The sequence below is a fragment of the Equus caballus genome, chromosome 25 (assembly GCF_041296265.1).
Source record: "Equus caballus isolate H_3958 breed thoroughbred chromosome 25, TB-T2T, whole genome shotgun sequence".
Taxonomy (NCBI): domain Eukaryota; kingdom Metazoa; phylum Chordata; class Mammalia; order Perissodactyla; family Equidae; genus Equus; species Equus caballus.
The window spans coordinates 32,505,944-32,523,075 of NC_091708.1; the positions used below are offsets into that span (position 1 = coordinate 32,505,944).

The 17,132-nt window shown below is 42.4% G+C and overlaps 1 protein-coding gene across 11 annotated transcripts in view; it reads right to left on the reverse strand.

Moving 5' to 3' along the window:
• The window catches only part of CDK5RAP2 (CDK5 regulatory subunit associated protein 2), a 172,378-nt gene that overhangs the window by 88,276 nt on the left and 66,970 nt on the right, over positions 1 to 17,132 (reverse strand). For all 11 annotated transcript variants that reach the window (XM_070251095.1, XM_023628766.2, XM_070251093.1 and 8 more), the window contains 2 exons: positions 9,582 to 9,749; positions 5,607 to 5,750 (listed from right to left, as the gene is read on the reverse strand). In XM_070251095.1, coding sequence (XP_070107196.1) covers positions 5,607 to 5,750; positions 9,582 to 9,749 — 312 coding nt within the window. The remainder of the gene's footprint in view (positions 1 to 5,606; positions 5,751 to 9,581; positions 9,750 to 17,132) is intronic.

The window sequence follows — 17,132 nt, forward strand, 5'->3', positions numbered from 1 at the left end:
CTCAGGCTGTCTCCTAAAGTTCACACACTACCTAGGACAGGGGTTCCTAATCTGACTAAAATTCAGGGGCTGCATGAATATGAACAGGGGGAAAAGTTCTATCTTTATTTCCACTGAGCGCTAACTGAAATTTAGCTTTCCTTTCTACTACGAATTGAAGGAACCCTGCCCTTGCTACAAAGCATAGTAGTATTAGTGTTTTCCTGTGCCTTTGCCATCAAAAGAAATGGTTACTTGGTATACAGTGCACGTATCTCAAAATATTTATTCTTATCACTACTTCAAAACTACAGCAGTCGCTATCCTCACCACTAGATCCTGCTATTTAATGCATTAATAAAGAAGCACAATTTCTAGAGCATATTTTTTAATATTTTGATAACTGAATTTCAAAGTAATTGGTTTCCTGTATAATCCTATGCATATATTTTATGCATTTCAGTATTTTTCCAGGGATGAGGTCCTTGGCTTCAGTAGGTTCCCAAAAGGATGCAGGGGGCAAAAAATGGTTCTGAACCCCTGATCTAGGGAAATGATGCTAGGCTTCTAACCCTGAACAAAACTAGGCAAAGGCACCATCAACCAATTAAGGGTTTTAAACATGAAACCACCTGTTTGGTTATGATAAGATAGTCACCCAGACTGCTAGAAACATCAGGCCCTTTTGTAAACCATGCCACATGTCACTGTCACAAAGAGCTCCCAGATGCCTTTTGTGCATAGGAACAGTGTTACGTGTGGTTCTCTCAGCTCCCACCTGTACACACCAGTGTTACATGGGACTCTCCCAGCTCCCACCTCTATGGACAGAGGGCCCCAGGGAAGAGACTAGGGGAGAATTCAACAGGATATCAAGACAAAGAGGCTAGCAAGTCCTCAGTATGTCAGCCACTGTGCTAAGTGCTTCCCAAGCATTTTCTCATCTAATCCTCACACCAACCCAGTGAGCTCAGGTGTCAGCATGGAGTAAACACTTGATAAATGTCAGCCGTAACTATTATTCCTGTGCTCCAGTGCTGTGCTAGGTACTTGACATAGATCATCTCTACCTACAACAACCCAGGGAGGTCCATTAATCTTCCCATTTTTCAGATGAAGAAACTGATTCTCTGAGAGGAGAGGTAACTTGTTTGAGTCCATTTGGCTAATAAGTGGCAGTCACAAGTTATGCTTTGGTAAGTAACTTCAAAGCCAACTAAGAAGGGCTAGGAAAAAGATAAACATAGACTTCTGGTGGAGTAGACACCAGGTGTGGAATGAATGCGCCCAGTGAAACAAGTCTGGACCTGGGGACCCTGTACCTTAACTGGCTCGCTCTGGGCCAGGCTTTAAGCCCTAGAGGATGACCCATGCGATGTCAGGGCCTGGATGCCCGGCTCAGTTCCCCTCTCTTCTTCTTTCCGGCAGCTATTCCAAAGCTTCACCAGGTTATGCAGGTCACTGTTCTCCTCAGCCCCGACTCTCCACCTGCCAGCTGACCACAACTGCCCTTTCCTTCCAACTCTGGGGAATGGGGAAACCCCACCCTGAGCTCCAGGGAGAAATCCTCCCTCCTCTTTGGACACCACTTTCCCTCGGTCACCCCCCTCCACTGACACACTCCAGAGCACCTCATAGGATCTGCTCAGGCCAAACTCTCACCTGGAAGCCTTCGCTGACTGAAAGAAATGCCCTCTTCCAGCCCCCCCAGCATCACAGGCCCCCTGCACCCGAGAGCTAGCATCCTAACCACCTGTCCGTGGGTCTGAGGGCTCCTTGTGGGCAGCAGCATCCTGAGCCAAGCACAGTGCCTGGCACAGATCAAATGCCACCACAAATACTTGCTGAGCTGATGATTAAATAAGCAAGAGGGAACATAGGGACGGATATGAATCTTAAGAGCAGAGATTCCTGTGGATATTTTGCATAATGGAAGTCAGAGTGAGTCAACGTCTTCCTAGAAGCAAATTGCTCACCCATGTTAAATAAATGAACTCTTCGGAGCCATTTGGGTCCCATTTCATCAATCACCTATTCCCCTGCGTTGAATCATGCCCCATTAGAGTGAAGTCATTTGGCTCCCTCAGCAGAGCTGACAAACCAGTGGGTCTCCTCAGCACAAAGGCAGAAGGCCAGGCTGCCCAGAGAGGAGTAAGGAGAAGCACCAGTTCAGCAGGAGCAACCACCCCCGCCACCCTCCACCCTGCCCCTCCAACAAGAAACATCCCAGACGGGAGCCCGCTCATCCCAGGGAAGACTTATGACCGCCACACTTCTACTGCGTGTCCAACGCTGCAGTACGCTCTCCACAACCTCGGAAGGACCACCCAGCTCACCACCATTCCCCTGCCTCATCTGAGACCTGGCCAGTCCCTGGAAGACCCCTCCCTCCTCTGTGAGCCAGCATCTGGGCCCACACTAAGCCAGTACGATTCTCCTGGAATTCAGAGATTTAAACTGAGACACCAGAAGTCTAGGAGCTGTTGGATATGAGAGAGAGTGCTAGAGTCTACAACTTCTGCTGTCCATGGCACTGCCACGGTTTCACCAGCCCCAAGGCACAGCTACTCAGCTCTCCCTTGGCATCTCTGAGACTCCGCTATGTTCCCAATAAATATTCCCTTTCATTGTTGTTGCTTTGCTCAAACTACTCACTGTTGGATTCTATAGCTTGCAACCAAAAGAACCTTAAAGAAAGTCAAATACCATATGATCTCACTCATAAATAGAAGGTAAAAACAATAACAAACAATCACATAGAGACAGAGATCAGATTGGTGGTTACCAGAGGGGAAGGGGGGAAGGAGGAGGGTCAAAGGGGAAGCACATGTGTGTGGTGATGGATTGTAACTAGTCTTTGGGTGGTGAACATGATGCAATTTACACGGAAATCACAATGTAATGATGTACACCTGAAATTTATGTAATGTTATAAACCAATGTTACCGCAATAAAAAAAAAAGAACCTTAACTAATACACTTACATTATTTCTAATCCTCTCAGGAGGGAAGGCATGTAATTCCTCATTTTACAGATCAGGAAGTTGAGTTTCAGAGAGATTAAGTGACTTGCCCAAGGTCACAGAGGTAAGAAGTAGCAGAACTGACATTTCAACACCAAAGCTGGGGCCTTTTCTACTCTACCATAGTTTCCTTAATGACTTGAAGGAAACACATGTAATGTGAAAGCCACAATCTCAAGAGGCAGCAGATACGTAAGGAGAAAGCTTAATCGCTCACTCCTTGGTAATCACAGCAATTTAGTGGCCTGGTAGATAAATGGTGTCTATTTCAGTAGCTATGTCACAACTCTGCAACAAAGACATTTATTTCAATACTCGAGAAATTCAGCAGCAATGTCCCAACCATGTCAACAGCCAAGCTATAAATCTCTAGCTGCAGCAAGTTAAATATGGTCAGTGTGTTTTACTCTCTGTTCTTCAATTCCCTGATCATCCAGCATTAATTCTCAGGATCACACAATGAGGAGAAGGAAAACAGACTGGCCAGTCAATGGAGACATCATCATAGCCTCGGGTCCTTTGTAGGAATGGGCAAAGGATAAACCCTACATCAACACAAAATGGCCAGGGGCATAGCAGAAGAAACCCACATTTGAACTACAATCTGAAAAGTATACCTTTCTCAAGGGGTCTCAAGAGGGGAAAACTGTAGGCTGCAACAGTTGGGATTTCTTTAAACTGACACCTAGAAATTTACAATTGCTAAATGCTAATTTATAATTCTTTACCCACAATTTTCAACTAGTCTTGCAGAGCAGAATCAAAACCTTTGCTAAAATACTTGGATACTGTGCAAAGTAATTTACACATCTCCAGGATCTAAACATAACTAAAAATGAAATAATTTTATATTTGGGGCTCTGTGAAGTACAGACGTTGCCCAGTGCAAAAAAACTAAAAAGGAAGTGGTGCAGATGAGCAAACCGGTGAGATTAAATTTTAAAATACTCAGCCTGTTTAATAAATTCATAAACATTCTGTTCAACATTTAGACACTTTTTACATGACTAAAACATGAATAAAAAAATACAGTTTAACAAAGTGTATTCAAGTTCATGAAGATGTGTCCATCTAAAACACCTGATAGGCCGCTACTGGTTTCAAAACAGGCTGTGCCTTATTACAGCTTAGTGTGCATCCTAACACCCCACAAAATTTGGTCAAAGTCAAGCAACTATACGCAAGTTAGACTCATAAAATATTAGCCCTCTGAGATTTTGCTAGTGGACTTGCCCAAGGTCACTCAAGTGAAGCAACAGAGCCAGGAGAGAAATCCAGGCCTCCAGACTTCTAGCCCCGCCCAAGGGCTCCACTGTCCATGCAGACACTCTGATTCAAAAGCAGCAGCAAAATGCAAAACCACAATGGTCAGAGTCAAGAGCGAGCTCCCAGCATTCAGGCAATGATGCCCTCTCAGCCGGGGCTGATATGCAATGGCAGGCACTGGTCGCTATAACACGGAAATACGTCTACACTCCTCCAAGATCCAGTAACTACAGGGTTGGTGCCTGGCACAAGAGCTGGCCTCCAGGACCCCACTCCAGCTCTAGCCCCGGAGTCTGTTCTGATGACCGTGCCCGTGTTGCACCAGTTGTAAATTATTTTGAGAATCACCCTTCACAAAACCACAAGTCATGATCAGAGCCATTCATCAGAGAACTAATTTGTGTAAGAGTTCTCTGTCTTCTGAATGTATGAACTTAATTAAAGCCAGGTTTAAGAAAAAAACAACTTGGACTACAGTGAACTTTCCTTTCCCATATGTGGCTGCCTAGTTGCAATATATGCGAGCTGGGGGGGTCAAAACAATCTACATGCATCTTCCACAATCCAATACAATCATTTATTCACTCAACAGATTAGCAGGTACTGGGCTAGGCGCTGGGATTCAGACATGAATGCCAGTTCCTACCCAAGGTGACTTCCCATGGTGCACAGGAGCTCGAGAGAGGGGAAGCAGAAAGGTGGAGCCTACAGTGTCAACACAAGGAGTAAGCGCTTTGATGGATGGGCGTGCAAAGTGCTGTGCATCAGAGAGAACAGGAGACGTCACCACTGAGCAGGGTCAGGGAAGGTGCCACAGAGAAGGTGACACTAGAGTAGCACCTTTAGGGATGTTCAGGAGTCACTGGGTAAACAAGGAGGAAAAAGGCATTCCAAGCAGATGGAACGGCATGTGCAAAGGCACAGAGAGATACAAACATAGCATTTTCAGGAACCTGCAACAAGTTAGCTGTTGTTAGAGATGACGGGGAACGAAAGAAAATGAGGATGGGAGATACTTGGGGACAGATCAGGAAGGGCCTGCTGTGCCATTTTTTTGTGTGCATTTGAACAGAAAAACTTTCTTAACACTTGAGATTACAGAGTTCTGGAGAGGTGAACTCTGGGAGAGCAAATATGAGGCTCATCTTTTAAGGAGCTGTGATTTCTCAGTTTCAAATGCAAACACAAATGCAGACCAAGAACCCCTCCTCCTACCTGCTGTAAGCTCCGCCACCAGTAAGCAGGCACTGGAGGATCTCGAGATCAAAGGAGTTATCGAACACGTATCAGAGGAGAATATGAATTCGCATCTGAACGTCCAATTTCAGTGAAGCTCACCTCAGAGAAGATGATTTTGCTGCCTGGTGACTGCCGAGAAGAGCACTTTTCCGTTACCAATTCTTCACTCATGAACTCAAGATCCTCCGCAGTCATTAAGTAACCCTTCTGCTGTGTCGCTTCCAAGTCTTTCTCATTGAATTTCTAAGGAAACCAAACAAATCACAAGGAAGTTTTCATCAAGACACTGATATTAAGAGATTGTCCCAAACTCTTTATGGGAGATATTTTCTTTTTTCTCCACAACACTCATGTGCTCTAAATAATTTCTAGCCTCCCAAAATATTAGGCAATTACAAAACTGTCATGCAGCTCCATTTGTGTTATTACACCAGCAGAAGAGCAGCACACCGACACGGCTTAGGCAAGGATGGTGCCAGCCGTTACAAGCCTTCAGGCATCTCACCACCGTGACGGTCTCCCGGAGGGTATGGAGGACAAAGCCCAGGCTCCGGCCCCATGGGACCGGGTTCCAATCCTGGGTCCCCTTTGGCCAAGGTGTGATTGCTAGATCTGTTTCCTATCCTATGGGGTTACTGTGGTGATTAGCGGGGTTCTGGATTGCAATCCAACAAAGTCTAGTGTCTCTTGAAAGACTACAAATTTAACAAAACTTGAACCGTCCATACCAGGAAGAAAAAGGCGAGACTGCAAATATTGCTCTCGCCTCTGGTCATATAGGAAAGGCTCGGTCATGATGATGCACAATACTGTCCCCTCACTGACCCCTTCAGAAGATGTGACATCCAACAACACACAGGGCTGGTTTTTGGCCAAGTTCAAACATGGAATCTATTCCTAACTATTAAAAAACCTGATAACTCTTGAACTAGGATTCTGTCCACTCTCTGTCGGAATTGAAGGGCGTGAACCACATCTTACTCCTAAGCACCTACCAGAATTAATTCATCACGTCAAACTTTCACAGGAAATTACGTGAACACAAACAAGAAAGAAGCAGAGGCAATTCTTGGTAAAAATCCACTCAACTGTAACAGGAAGAACTAGGAATCAAATAACCAACATGGAATTTCTAGAATTGCCATAAACACTTGCACTTGAATTATACTTTTCATTTTTATTTTTTAAAAGTCCAATTATACACACATTGTTTAACCATCAAATAGTACTGTAAGGCTAACATGGAAAACTACAGGCCCGACCTCTCTCCTTCTCACCTCTGAGTCCCACTCCCAGAAAAAAACAACTTTCAACTCATTAGCTATTTCTTCTGCTATTTACTTCCATATTTCTATCTGTATTCCTACTCTTACATTTCTTGATTTCTCAAGGTTAGATTTTTCTTTTCTTCTTCTTCTCCCCAAAGCCCCCCAGTATATAGTTGTATGTTCTAGTTTTCGGTCCTTCTAGTTGTGGCATGTGGGATGCCACCTCAGCATGGCTTGATGAGCGGTGCCATGTCTGCGCCCAGGATCCAAACCGGTGAAACCCTGGGCCGCCGAAGCAGAGCGCACTAACTTAACCACTCGGCCGCAGGCCGGCCCCATTAAGGTTAGATTTAATCTACTGGCTCCTATCAGAGAAGTTTAAGGATTTCTCTCTTACATCATCCGGGCCCCAACATTTTTCCTGACACTTACATCACAATTTTAGTTAAATGACTATTCTGCATTTACATTTTTATGGCCACCCAAATACTGTTCATGGCTCTAGTATTCCATGATTCCACTTCCTTTTATGTTCAATTCTTTGCTTTTCTTGGAATTAGTAACAACTGCTTTGTTCTATTTGTTTACTTAGTTCATAAAACTAAATTATGTACTTAATGTAAATTTCTCTCCAAACTCTCCAAAATAACTGGAAAATTCCTCGAGATGGAGTCAGACGCATGAGCTAAATGATGGGTTCCATTTCAGTTTGTTGGAGAAATCCCACGTTAACCCTCCCTCAACGGCCCGAATCTGGGCTCCTACAGAGGTGGCCCGGCCTTAGCCTGGACTTAGCCTAGACTTCCCTGCACGTCCCAGACTACTCCCTACTTTGTGGATCCCAGCCCTCTCTCTCTCTTTTGGTTATTTCCCCATTTGTATGGAATCATCCTCCCAGCGTTTCCTGCAAAGAGTACACAGGAGGCAGATGATTTTAGACACCGAACGTCTGAAAACGCCTTTACCCGCCCTCACTCTTGCTGACACGGTGGCTGGGTACAGAATGCTGGAGTGGAAACCACTTTCCTCAAAAATCTGAAAGCACTGCTCTCCTGTCTTCTGGCTTTAAATGTTGCTGAGAATTCTGATGTCATTTCGAGTCCGGGTCCTTTGTATGTGACCTATATTTTGCTCTCTCTGGAAGCCTCTCAGATCCTCTCTTTATCCCTGTGTTTTGAAATTTCACAACATGCCTTGGGGTATGGGTCTTTCTTCATTCAGTTTGCTAGACACAGAGCAGGCTGTTGCAATGTAGCGATATCTGTTCTTCCATTCTGGAAAATTTTCTATTACTTTGAAATTTTCCTTCCCTCTGCTTTGCCTGCTCTATCTTTCTGGAACTCCTGTTAGTCATATATTGGAGGTCCTGAATCAAGCCTCTAATTTTCTTATCTTTTCCCTCCCATTTTCCCATCTTTTTGTTTGTTCATTTAATTCTATTGTCTGCAAGACGTACTCAATTTATCTTCCATCTTCTAACTCTTCTATTAAACTTTTTATATCTGTAATCATACTTTCAATTTCTAATAGGTCATTCTTCTTTTCCAAAATACTGTATCAGAGCCTGACCTTATTTCTTATCTAAAGATGGCGTGGTGGTGAGTTCTTTGAAAAGCTGCCTAGTTTTCTTCTCATCTTCCCTGTTTCTAGTTCCTCTGTGTAGATCTATTCTGTCTGTCTTGGCCGTTGTCTTTCTTCTTAGACATTTTTTCCCTGTTGGAGGAACTCAGGCCTTCCACCTCTTTTAAGGGTAAAGGTGCTCAGAAGCTCTGAGTGTGGAAAGGGCCTACCAATGGTGGCCTCACTCTGAGATGAACAGGTGGGGACGTGGCCGTTTTGTGGGAGGACCCCAGCTGTCAGCATTTGTCAGTCTTGTCTCCCCTCCGAGGACTCACAGCTGGGCATGCACCCTTCCACTCTCCCTCTTCGTTTTCATTCACGAGACCCACTCCTGCTTTCAGTTGCAGCTGGTGACCCCCAGGCCGGGGCTTCTCTGGTTTAAGGTCATTAGAGAGTAAACTCCCATCTCCTGCTAGTGAAGAAAACAAGATCAACTGCCCAGCATTCCAGCCAAATCTCCTGTTTAAGAGACAACAGGTCCCTCCACTGCTGGACCTTTCTGGATTCTGTAGGATAAATCAGCTTGCTTCCTGTTGGCTTTTCGTCCCAAAGGCAAGTAGCAGAGTGGAGAAAGCGGATCCTACATAGTTACCACGTGCCCATCCACTTACCATCCGAACAGCACCCTGCTGTGGCACCACCTCCATCCTCCTAGTCCTGTGGGTTTACACCTTCTCACCCCTTCACCCTCATCTTAACAAGGCTTCAGGAGGAAGCAGAGTTAAACACCCTCATGTTGAATCCATCATGGTTACTCTAAGTCTGAGCTGAATCCAAAACCCACTACACGATCAGACTAGAAGGCTATTCCGAGATGAAAGGAAACACTTAGAGGAAAAGCAGAGAGGAGAGAAAGGGCATTGCATGAACAAGGAGCAGCAGGTATCCTAGCAAAGTTCCTCAGTGAGGCCAGCTGGGCCCTGAGCAAAACAGGCCTCGGCCTGAACCATCTCTGCCGTTTACTGGTCACATGACCCAAAGTAAGTTCCTTCCCTTCTATGAGCTTCTGTTTCTCCAGACTTCCCTTCCTGGTGGCTGAGGTCCAAATGACATAAAGAATGAAGACTATAAGCATTTTTGCCAGCCTTATTGTTAAATAAACGTTCCTGCAAAAGAGTTAAAAAAAAAAAAAAAACCTACGCCAAGTCAAAAGATTTAAATACAGAAGACAAAAGAGTGACGGGACCTGAAACAAGTCCGTGCGGCCGGCACTTTCTGCAGCCCGCCTCATCGCCGGGTCCCGACGGGGCAAGTTGTGACTACTTGCACTCAGAAGACTCTCGTCATGATTCTCCAGTGCTTTCTCCCTCTCATTCACTTCGTTGCGTAATTTCTCCACCTCATTTCTAAGGTCCTGCCAGAAGAAAGAGGATAAATGGAACTTACTTGGCAAAAATTTCAAGGGGACAACCCCTCACCTGTTTACCTTACTGCTGTAAGAGAACAACCTAATAGATGCATTTACCAAATGTGTACATCCTTCTCATTTAAAGTCTCATCAAACCCAACTTCAAGAATATTCTAAAATTTGGGGAAAGCTTTCTGCACGGATGTTTATCACAATATTATTTACAATACTGAAAAACCAGAAAGAAACTAAATATCCAACAAGAGAGAATTAATTATAAAAAGAGTATAGTATAAAAAAACACAATTATGAGTAAAAAGAAACAAGGACACTACGAAATATGATGCTGATTGTTTTCTAAATGATTATACAAAATATTGTTAAAGCTTTGAGGGAACACATCAAAATAGTAACCTAATATATAACCTAGCATACCTAAGGAGAGGGATTACGGGTGATTTTCAACTATTTTTTTATTTTTCTGAGTTTCTAAAAATCTCTAAATAAGTTTGCATGACTTTCACAATCAGAAAAAAATGACATTATATTAAATAATGATATTTGCAATAACATGGAAAATGCTCATGTTATGATGTTAACGTAAAAAACAGAAAAAGAGTAAATGGTGTGATTATAACTACCTCAAAATAGATACTATTTGTAATATTGAAGCACGACTCATAATAGCAAAAGGCTAGAAACCCAAACGTCCACCAAGAGAGGAAGAAATTATGGTACACTCTCACAATGGAGCACTCTGAAGCTTTAAAGGAAAAGGAATGAGGACTCCACAAACATATTGCCATAAAGTAGTAATCTTCAGAATATACAGTCAGCCCCTCCGTGTCCCTGGGTTTCTCAGGCATGGATCCAACCAACCGTGGATCCACATTTTGCAGATGCGGAGGGCCAACTGTGTTCACTGTACCAGCCATTTAACATGTATAAGGGACTTGAGCATCAGTGGATTCTAGTATCCACAGGGAGTCCTGGAACCAATCCCCCACGGATACCAAGGGACAATTGCATTGCTCAGGTGCGGGGACGGAGGTGGGGGGGGGGTGCCCAGGAGAAAAAGAGTATGTATAGCATACTGTCATTTATTTAATCATAAAATAAACGAAATGGTTGCCTATAAGGAAAAAGAACAGTGTAGAAGGAGAGAACAGAACTAATTTTACAGATATGATGTTGAAGCCATTTAAATGTTTAGATAATTATTTTAAAAATAAAATAATATCTCATAAATTGAAAGCAGACACACAAAAAAAATGAATCTGTATATTGAGTTGACTGGTTAACCAGAGAGGAATTATTTCAATAATTTAAAAGCAGAGTAATTTGTACATCCCAGTGGGATCTTTCTACAAGGACAAAGTGACTGATGCACAAAATCTTAAACTGTTTTTAGTAATCATGGTCTAAGAAATAGTATTTGGATTGTTATTCTAAACCGTGTGTGTATACGTATATTTATTAATTATTAATATCATAAGAACCAAGACTTTAAGCCTAAGAGAAAACAAATATAAAAGAAGTTAAAATACGTAATTCTAAATGTGAATTGGAAGTATCAATCTGAACTGACATTTTCTGTTATTTCCTTCCTTTTACTGAAAAAGCCTAGAATCAACGTCCTCCCTAGAGTCCAGACTGTAGTCTCTAAATACCATTTCCTAGCCAAAAAATCCAGGGTTCTTTAGAGCAGTGTTTCTCAAAGTGTAGTCCCCAGAACAGCATCATCAGCATCACCTAGGAACTGCAAAAGCACATGACTGGGCCCCACCCCAGACCTATTAAATCAGAAACTCAGAAGGCAGGTAGGGCCATCAATCTGTGTGTTAACAAGCCCTCCAGGTGAATCTGATGCACACTGCAGTTTGCCTTACAGGAATGGACGATTCCAGACCTGGGGAAGGAATGTACATTATGAGCCCAGACAACTTGTGTCAGAAAGGAAGGAAGCTTTCTGTTCATGTCCAAAGAACTCAGGAATCGACTTGAAGAAGCTTTTCCACTGTCCAAAGACAGGACAGTTAGAACATCAAGGACAATAACGAATCAAAATACATAAAAAATGTTAAAAATCTGAGTTCATAATGATATTTTTTTAAAAAACCTTTGCAGAATAATGTCCCCCAGAGATGTTCACATCCTAGTCCCCAGAATCGGTGAATGTGCTAAATCACATGGCAAAGGGGAACAGAGGTTGCCGATGGAATGTAAGGTGCCAATCCGCTGACTTCAAAATACAGAGATTAACCAGGTAGGTCCAATATAATCACAAAGATCCTTAAAAGTAGAAGAGGGAAGCACAAAAAGGACTCCACGAGCTATTGCTTGCTTTGCAGATGGGAGGGGGCCACAGGTCTAGAAACGCAGGTAGCCTCTAGAAGCTGGAAAAGGCAAGGAAATGGATTTTCCCCTAAAGCCTTTAGAAGGAATGCAGCCCTGCTGACACCTAGATTTTGGCCCAGTAGGATCCATTTCAGACTCCTGACTTCCAAAACTATAAAATAAATTTGTGTTGTTAAGCCACCAAGTTCGTGGTAACTTTTACAGCAGCAAAAGGAAACTAATAGAGTCACCTTTGGGGAATTCTAGTAAATTCTTATTTTGTCTTTCCTGTATGAACTCCACCCCAGGGTAACTAAATAGATGGTGAAAAATAAGAATTGTTTTATAGAGGTATTCAGCTATATATGAAGAAGAAGGGGCTGGCCAGGTGGTGTAGCAGTTAAGTTCACACACGCTGCTTTAGCGGCCCAGGGTTTGCTAGTTCAGATCCTGGGCACAGACCTACACACTGCTCATCAAGCCATGCTGAGGCAGCGTCCCACCCAGAAGAACTAGCAGGACATACAACTAGAATATACAACTGTGCACTGGGGCTTCAGGGAGGGAAGAAAAACGGGAAGATTGGCAACAGATGTTAGCTCAGGGCCAATCGTCCTCACCAAACAGTCATACCTTAAAAAAAAAAATTAAAAAAAAAAAGAAGAGGGAATGATGAGATTAAACCATCCCATTTTCAACGGCTAGTAATATCACAAAAACAGGGGCTAACAAATATTATGGACCTCCTATGGGAAGTACAAATGACCACCTACAATGTAATCTTGCCAAAAAATTAAACCTGAATTTGACCATGTATCTTATCTAACTACCAATTTATTACAAATAGAGTCGGCAGTCAGCAGAGAACAAGTTAAATGACATTACAGAAATACAATCTGTAAGATTCAGAACGTGAAAAACTGTAAAGGACAAAGGACCCAACTTTTTCAACAAATAAATTACAAGGTAAAAAAGGGAGGGAGAACCTGTAGACTAAATAATAATTAGGAAAGTTAGGGAATGTTGGTGTGAACTCATGAATTCATAGTGAGTCCAGAGACTTCATTCTAGTCTTCCCTAACTTTCTTAATATGTATACTGTATACACATACACTCTCTCACACACAGAGCTGGACACAGAAATAAATAGAGATGTGTGTATGCATGTGTCAGTATGGATACATATATTTCCAAGCTCTGTCCACTGACATGGCCTAGAAGTGATGACACCCCAGGAGCAATGAGGACACCTGTCATTTGGATCTTGGTTTCTAAATACCATTCTCCAATAAAAGAAATCAAGGATCCTTGGAGAAATGGTTGATTCCAGGACTGGGGTAGGGAAAATACAAGATGCATCCAGGAAAACTTTGATCCTAGCAAGTAAGGAAGTGCTCAAAAAATGATGGGGCACGTTGAAAAGGCACAGGAATCAATCTGAAGGAGCTCCCAATGGCCAAATCTGGGACAGTCTGAGCAATAAAATAAATCACGATAGTAATGGCTTACAACCTATAGACTAAAACAAATATCCATGACTCCATACGGATATAAACAAATAACTAAATATACATGCAGGAGAAGCGACAGCTCTTCTTTACAGTAGAATTACAACTAATAAGTATAGAAGGAATCATGGCAATAGAAAAATCACCATTAGGCAAACACAACAGAAATACCTGTTACAGTTAAGAATCATCAGTGGATACTAAGATCCCTGAAAATATAATGAAAAACAAGATATTTACATAGTCTCAAAGTATCTCCCCACAAAATACTTAACCACAAATGGAAAAAATTGTAACTTTACTGTAGAAAAACCCAGGAGACTCCTCCCACCTTAACCAAGTGACCAACACTAACCTCACCAGTAATAAGACAGTTTGACGTTACGCACCTCCAGATACGACACACTGAGAAGAGCACATCACGTCTGTGCTATTCTTGCCAAAAATGTTCAACTTCAATCTAATCATGAGAGAAACATCAGACAAGCCCAAACTGAGGGACATTTACAAAATAACTGAGCAGTATTCTTCAAAGGAGTCAAGGTCATGAAGGACAAAGCCTGAGCAAGTGCCCTGATTAGACGAGACTAAAGAAACATGAGAGTCAAAGGCAATGTGGATGCTGGATTGGATCCTGGACCAGAAAGGGGGCATCAACGGGAAAACTGGCAAAATTCAAATACAGTCTGTAGATAATAGTATTATCAGTGTTAATTTCCTGGCTCTGACAAGTGTACTACGGTTTGTAAGATGATAACAATAGAGGAAGCTGGGTAAAGGCTGTATGGGAAATCTCTGCATTATTTTTGCATCTTTCCTCCATGTATAAAATTATTTCAGAATAAAAAGTTTTTAAAAAGAGACATATCAATGCCTGCAATGTGTGTACCTTGTCTGGACTTAAAAAACTTTTCAAATGAGACAATCAAGGAAATCTCAACATTAATTGGCTATTTGGTAATATTAAGAGATTATTAATCTTTTTAAAGTGAAAATGGTATTTTCTTTAAAAACACATGGAAAAAGTGATGAAATAATATGTCTGGGAGTTGCTCAAAATACTTCAGTGTTGAAAGAGAGGGAGCCGGGGTGAGGATAGAGAGGAAGCAAGGCTGGCTCTGAGTTTGATTGCTGAAGCTGAGTGACAAGTACATGGAGGTTCATTGTACTATTGTCTCTCCTTTTGTGTGAATTTGAAGTTTTCCATCATAAGCAGTTAAAAAAAAAAGCACTGATTAAAAATCTGGAAGAAATGCTCAAACATGCGACCATGATTTTTTTTACTATGTTTTTTTCCTCAATTTAAAATATTTTATACTAAGTACAGACTATATTCATAAGGGGGGGTAAATATTTACAAAGTAACATTTTTTAAAAGAAACAAAGAAACTACTTTAAAAATTAAATGTTAATTTTTTCCTTGAGCAAACAGATGATGATAAGATTGCCCTAAACCTTTAATCCAAAACAGCTGGCCCAAGAACATATCATGAATTGTAAATGTCAGTAAATAGACATTCAATTCTAGAGGAAACAAGATTTTTTTTATTATACAAATAATACTAAAGCAACATTAACAGAATTCTAAAGTTAAAGAAAGAAAATATTCTCCCACAATATAGTCATGCCAACAAATCACACCATTTTCAAGTTGTAGACGTTCCTTCCAGTCTTTGTCCATCTGCAGGCATAATTTTCATACAATTTTAACTTTAGATTTTTTCCCATTTTACTTTATTCCATTACCCATGACCTACAAAGAGAATACACCAATAAAATAATGACACAAAAAGAACAATTAAAAATCACAAAGTTTAAGAGTATAAAGTCAAGAAAATAGTTGTAAAAAGAAAAAAGTACAGCGATGAGAAAGGCCTACAGAGCTGCTCTGCGTGAGCTTACCCTGGGCTTCCCCAGCCTCCTAGTCCAAGGGAAAAGCAAGATGCGGTCAGTAGGCGATGCTCAGTGGAGGAGACCACAGAACCTTTCTATTTACTGATTTTAATGAGTATACCATAACTCACCTGCTTCCCCCACTCTCTCCAACCATTAGCTCTTACAGATACTACAGCAAAGAAGAGCTCTGTGCGTAAAACATTTTCTAACTTCTGACTTGTTTTCTTAGGCTAAATCCCCAAGGGTGAAACTACTAGGCCAAGGGGTCAATAGGCATGTTTTGAGGATTCTTTCTACAAACTGACAAACTTTCTTTCAAAAAGACACTGGCTAAAATGCCACTACCAAAGTCTAAGCTTTTTGTTTCACCATATCCTCACCAGCACTGATACTGTGTTAAATATTTGTTAATTTAATTGGTAAGAAATGGTTCTTCACAAGAGTTTCAATTTGCATTTCTTTGACGGCTCGTGTTTCCACATATTTGACTACTGTTTGGATTTCCCCTTGTGCAAATTGCCTTTGACCATTCACGAAAATATTTTCAAGGACGGTCCTAATGAAAAGCTGATCTCTCAAGGATCACCACAGGGTGCACACACAAACTCATCGTCCCTGACATGAGAAAAGCCACCAGGAAAAGTCCATCTGTCTTAGTAACGTGATTAGAGAAGAGACAGATCACGAGGATTCACCCTTCACACCTTTCATTATCTTCTTGCCTTCCTGATTGTGTTTTGCAAGCTGTTACTAATCAGGAGCACACGCACCAGTGCAGAGGCACTAATCAGGAGCACACGCGCCAGTGCAGAGGCACTAATCAGGAGCACACGGGCCAGTGCAGAGGCACTAATCAGGAGCACACGTGCCAGTGCAGAGGCACTAATCAGGAGCACACGCACCAGTGTAGAGGCACTAATCAGGAGCACAAGCACCAGTGCAGAGGAGCAGGAGCTCCCACATCTGGTTCTACTGGTAATAAAAGCTACTGTGTGTCAAAAGGTTCCTGTTCCAGGCACTGTGCTGGGCACTTTCACGTTAACCACGTGAGTTTCACAACCCACGATGGCTCAAGGCCACCTGGACCCCCACTACCTCACTGACCTCTTCTCCCCCTGCTCTCCCCTCACCCTGTTCTGCTCTGGCAACCCTGGCTTTCTTGTCTTCCTTCACACCATGTATACTCCCAGCTCAAGACCTTTATGCTTGTTGCTGTCTGCTTGGAAAGTTCCTCAAGGCGCTCCCTCACTTCCACCAAGTCTGTGCTCAAATGTCACCTTCTCAGTCCAGTCTGCCCTGACCATCCCACCTAAAATCACCACCACTAGGCCCCCACAACCTCACTCTCCATGTTCCTTCCCCTCACCATTATTCCTCATAGCATCTTCTGATACATTGTCTAATTGATGTGTGTATTTTGCTTATAGTCTCCCCCATCAGGTCAAGTCCCATAAGGGCAGGGATTGCTGTGTATTTTGTTTACTGCTGCATCTCCAGCACCTAGCATGGTACCTGGCACACAGTAGGCACTCGTGGCAAAATAAAGAGAGCCATAAATTCTTTGACCTTCTCACCACCAAGGGGTGTGGAGTCTGTGTCCCCTCCTATTCAATCTGGGCAGTACAATGACTACTGTGATGAACAAAAT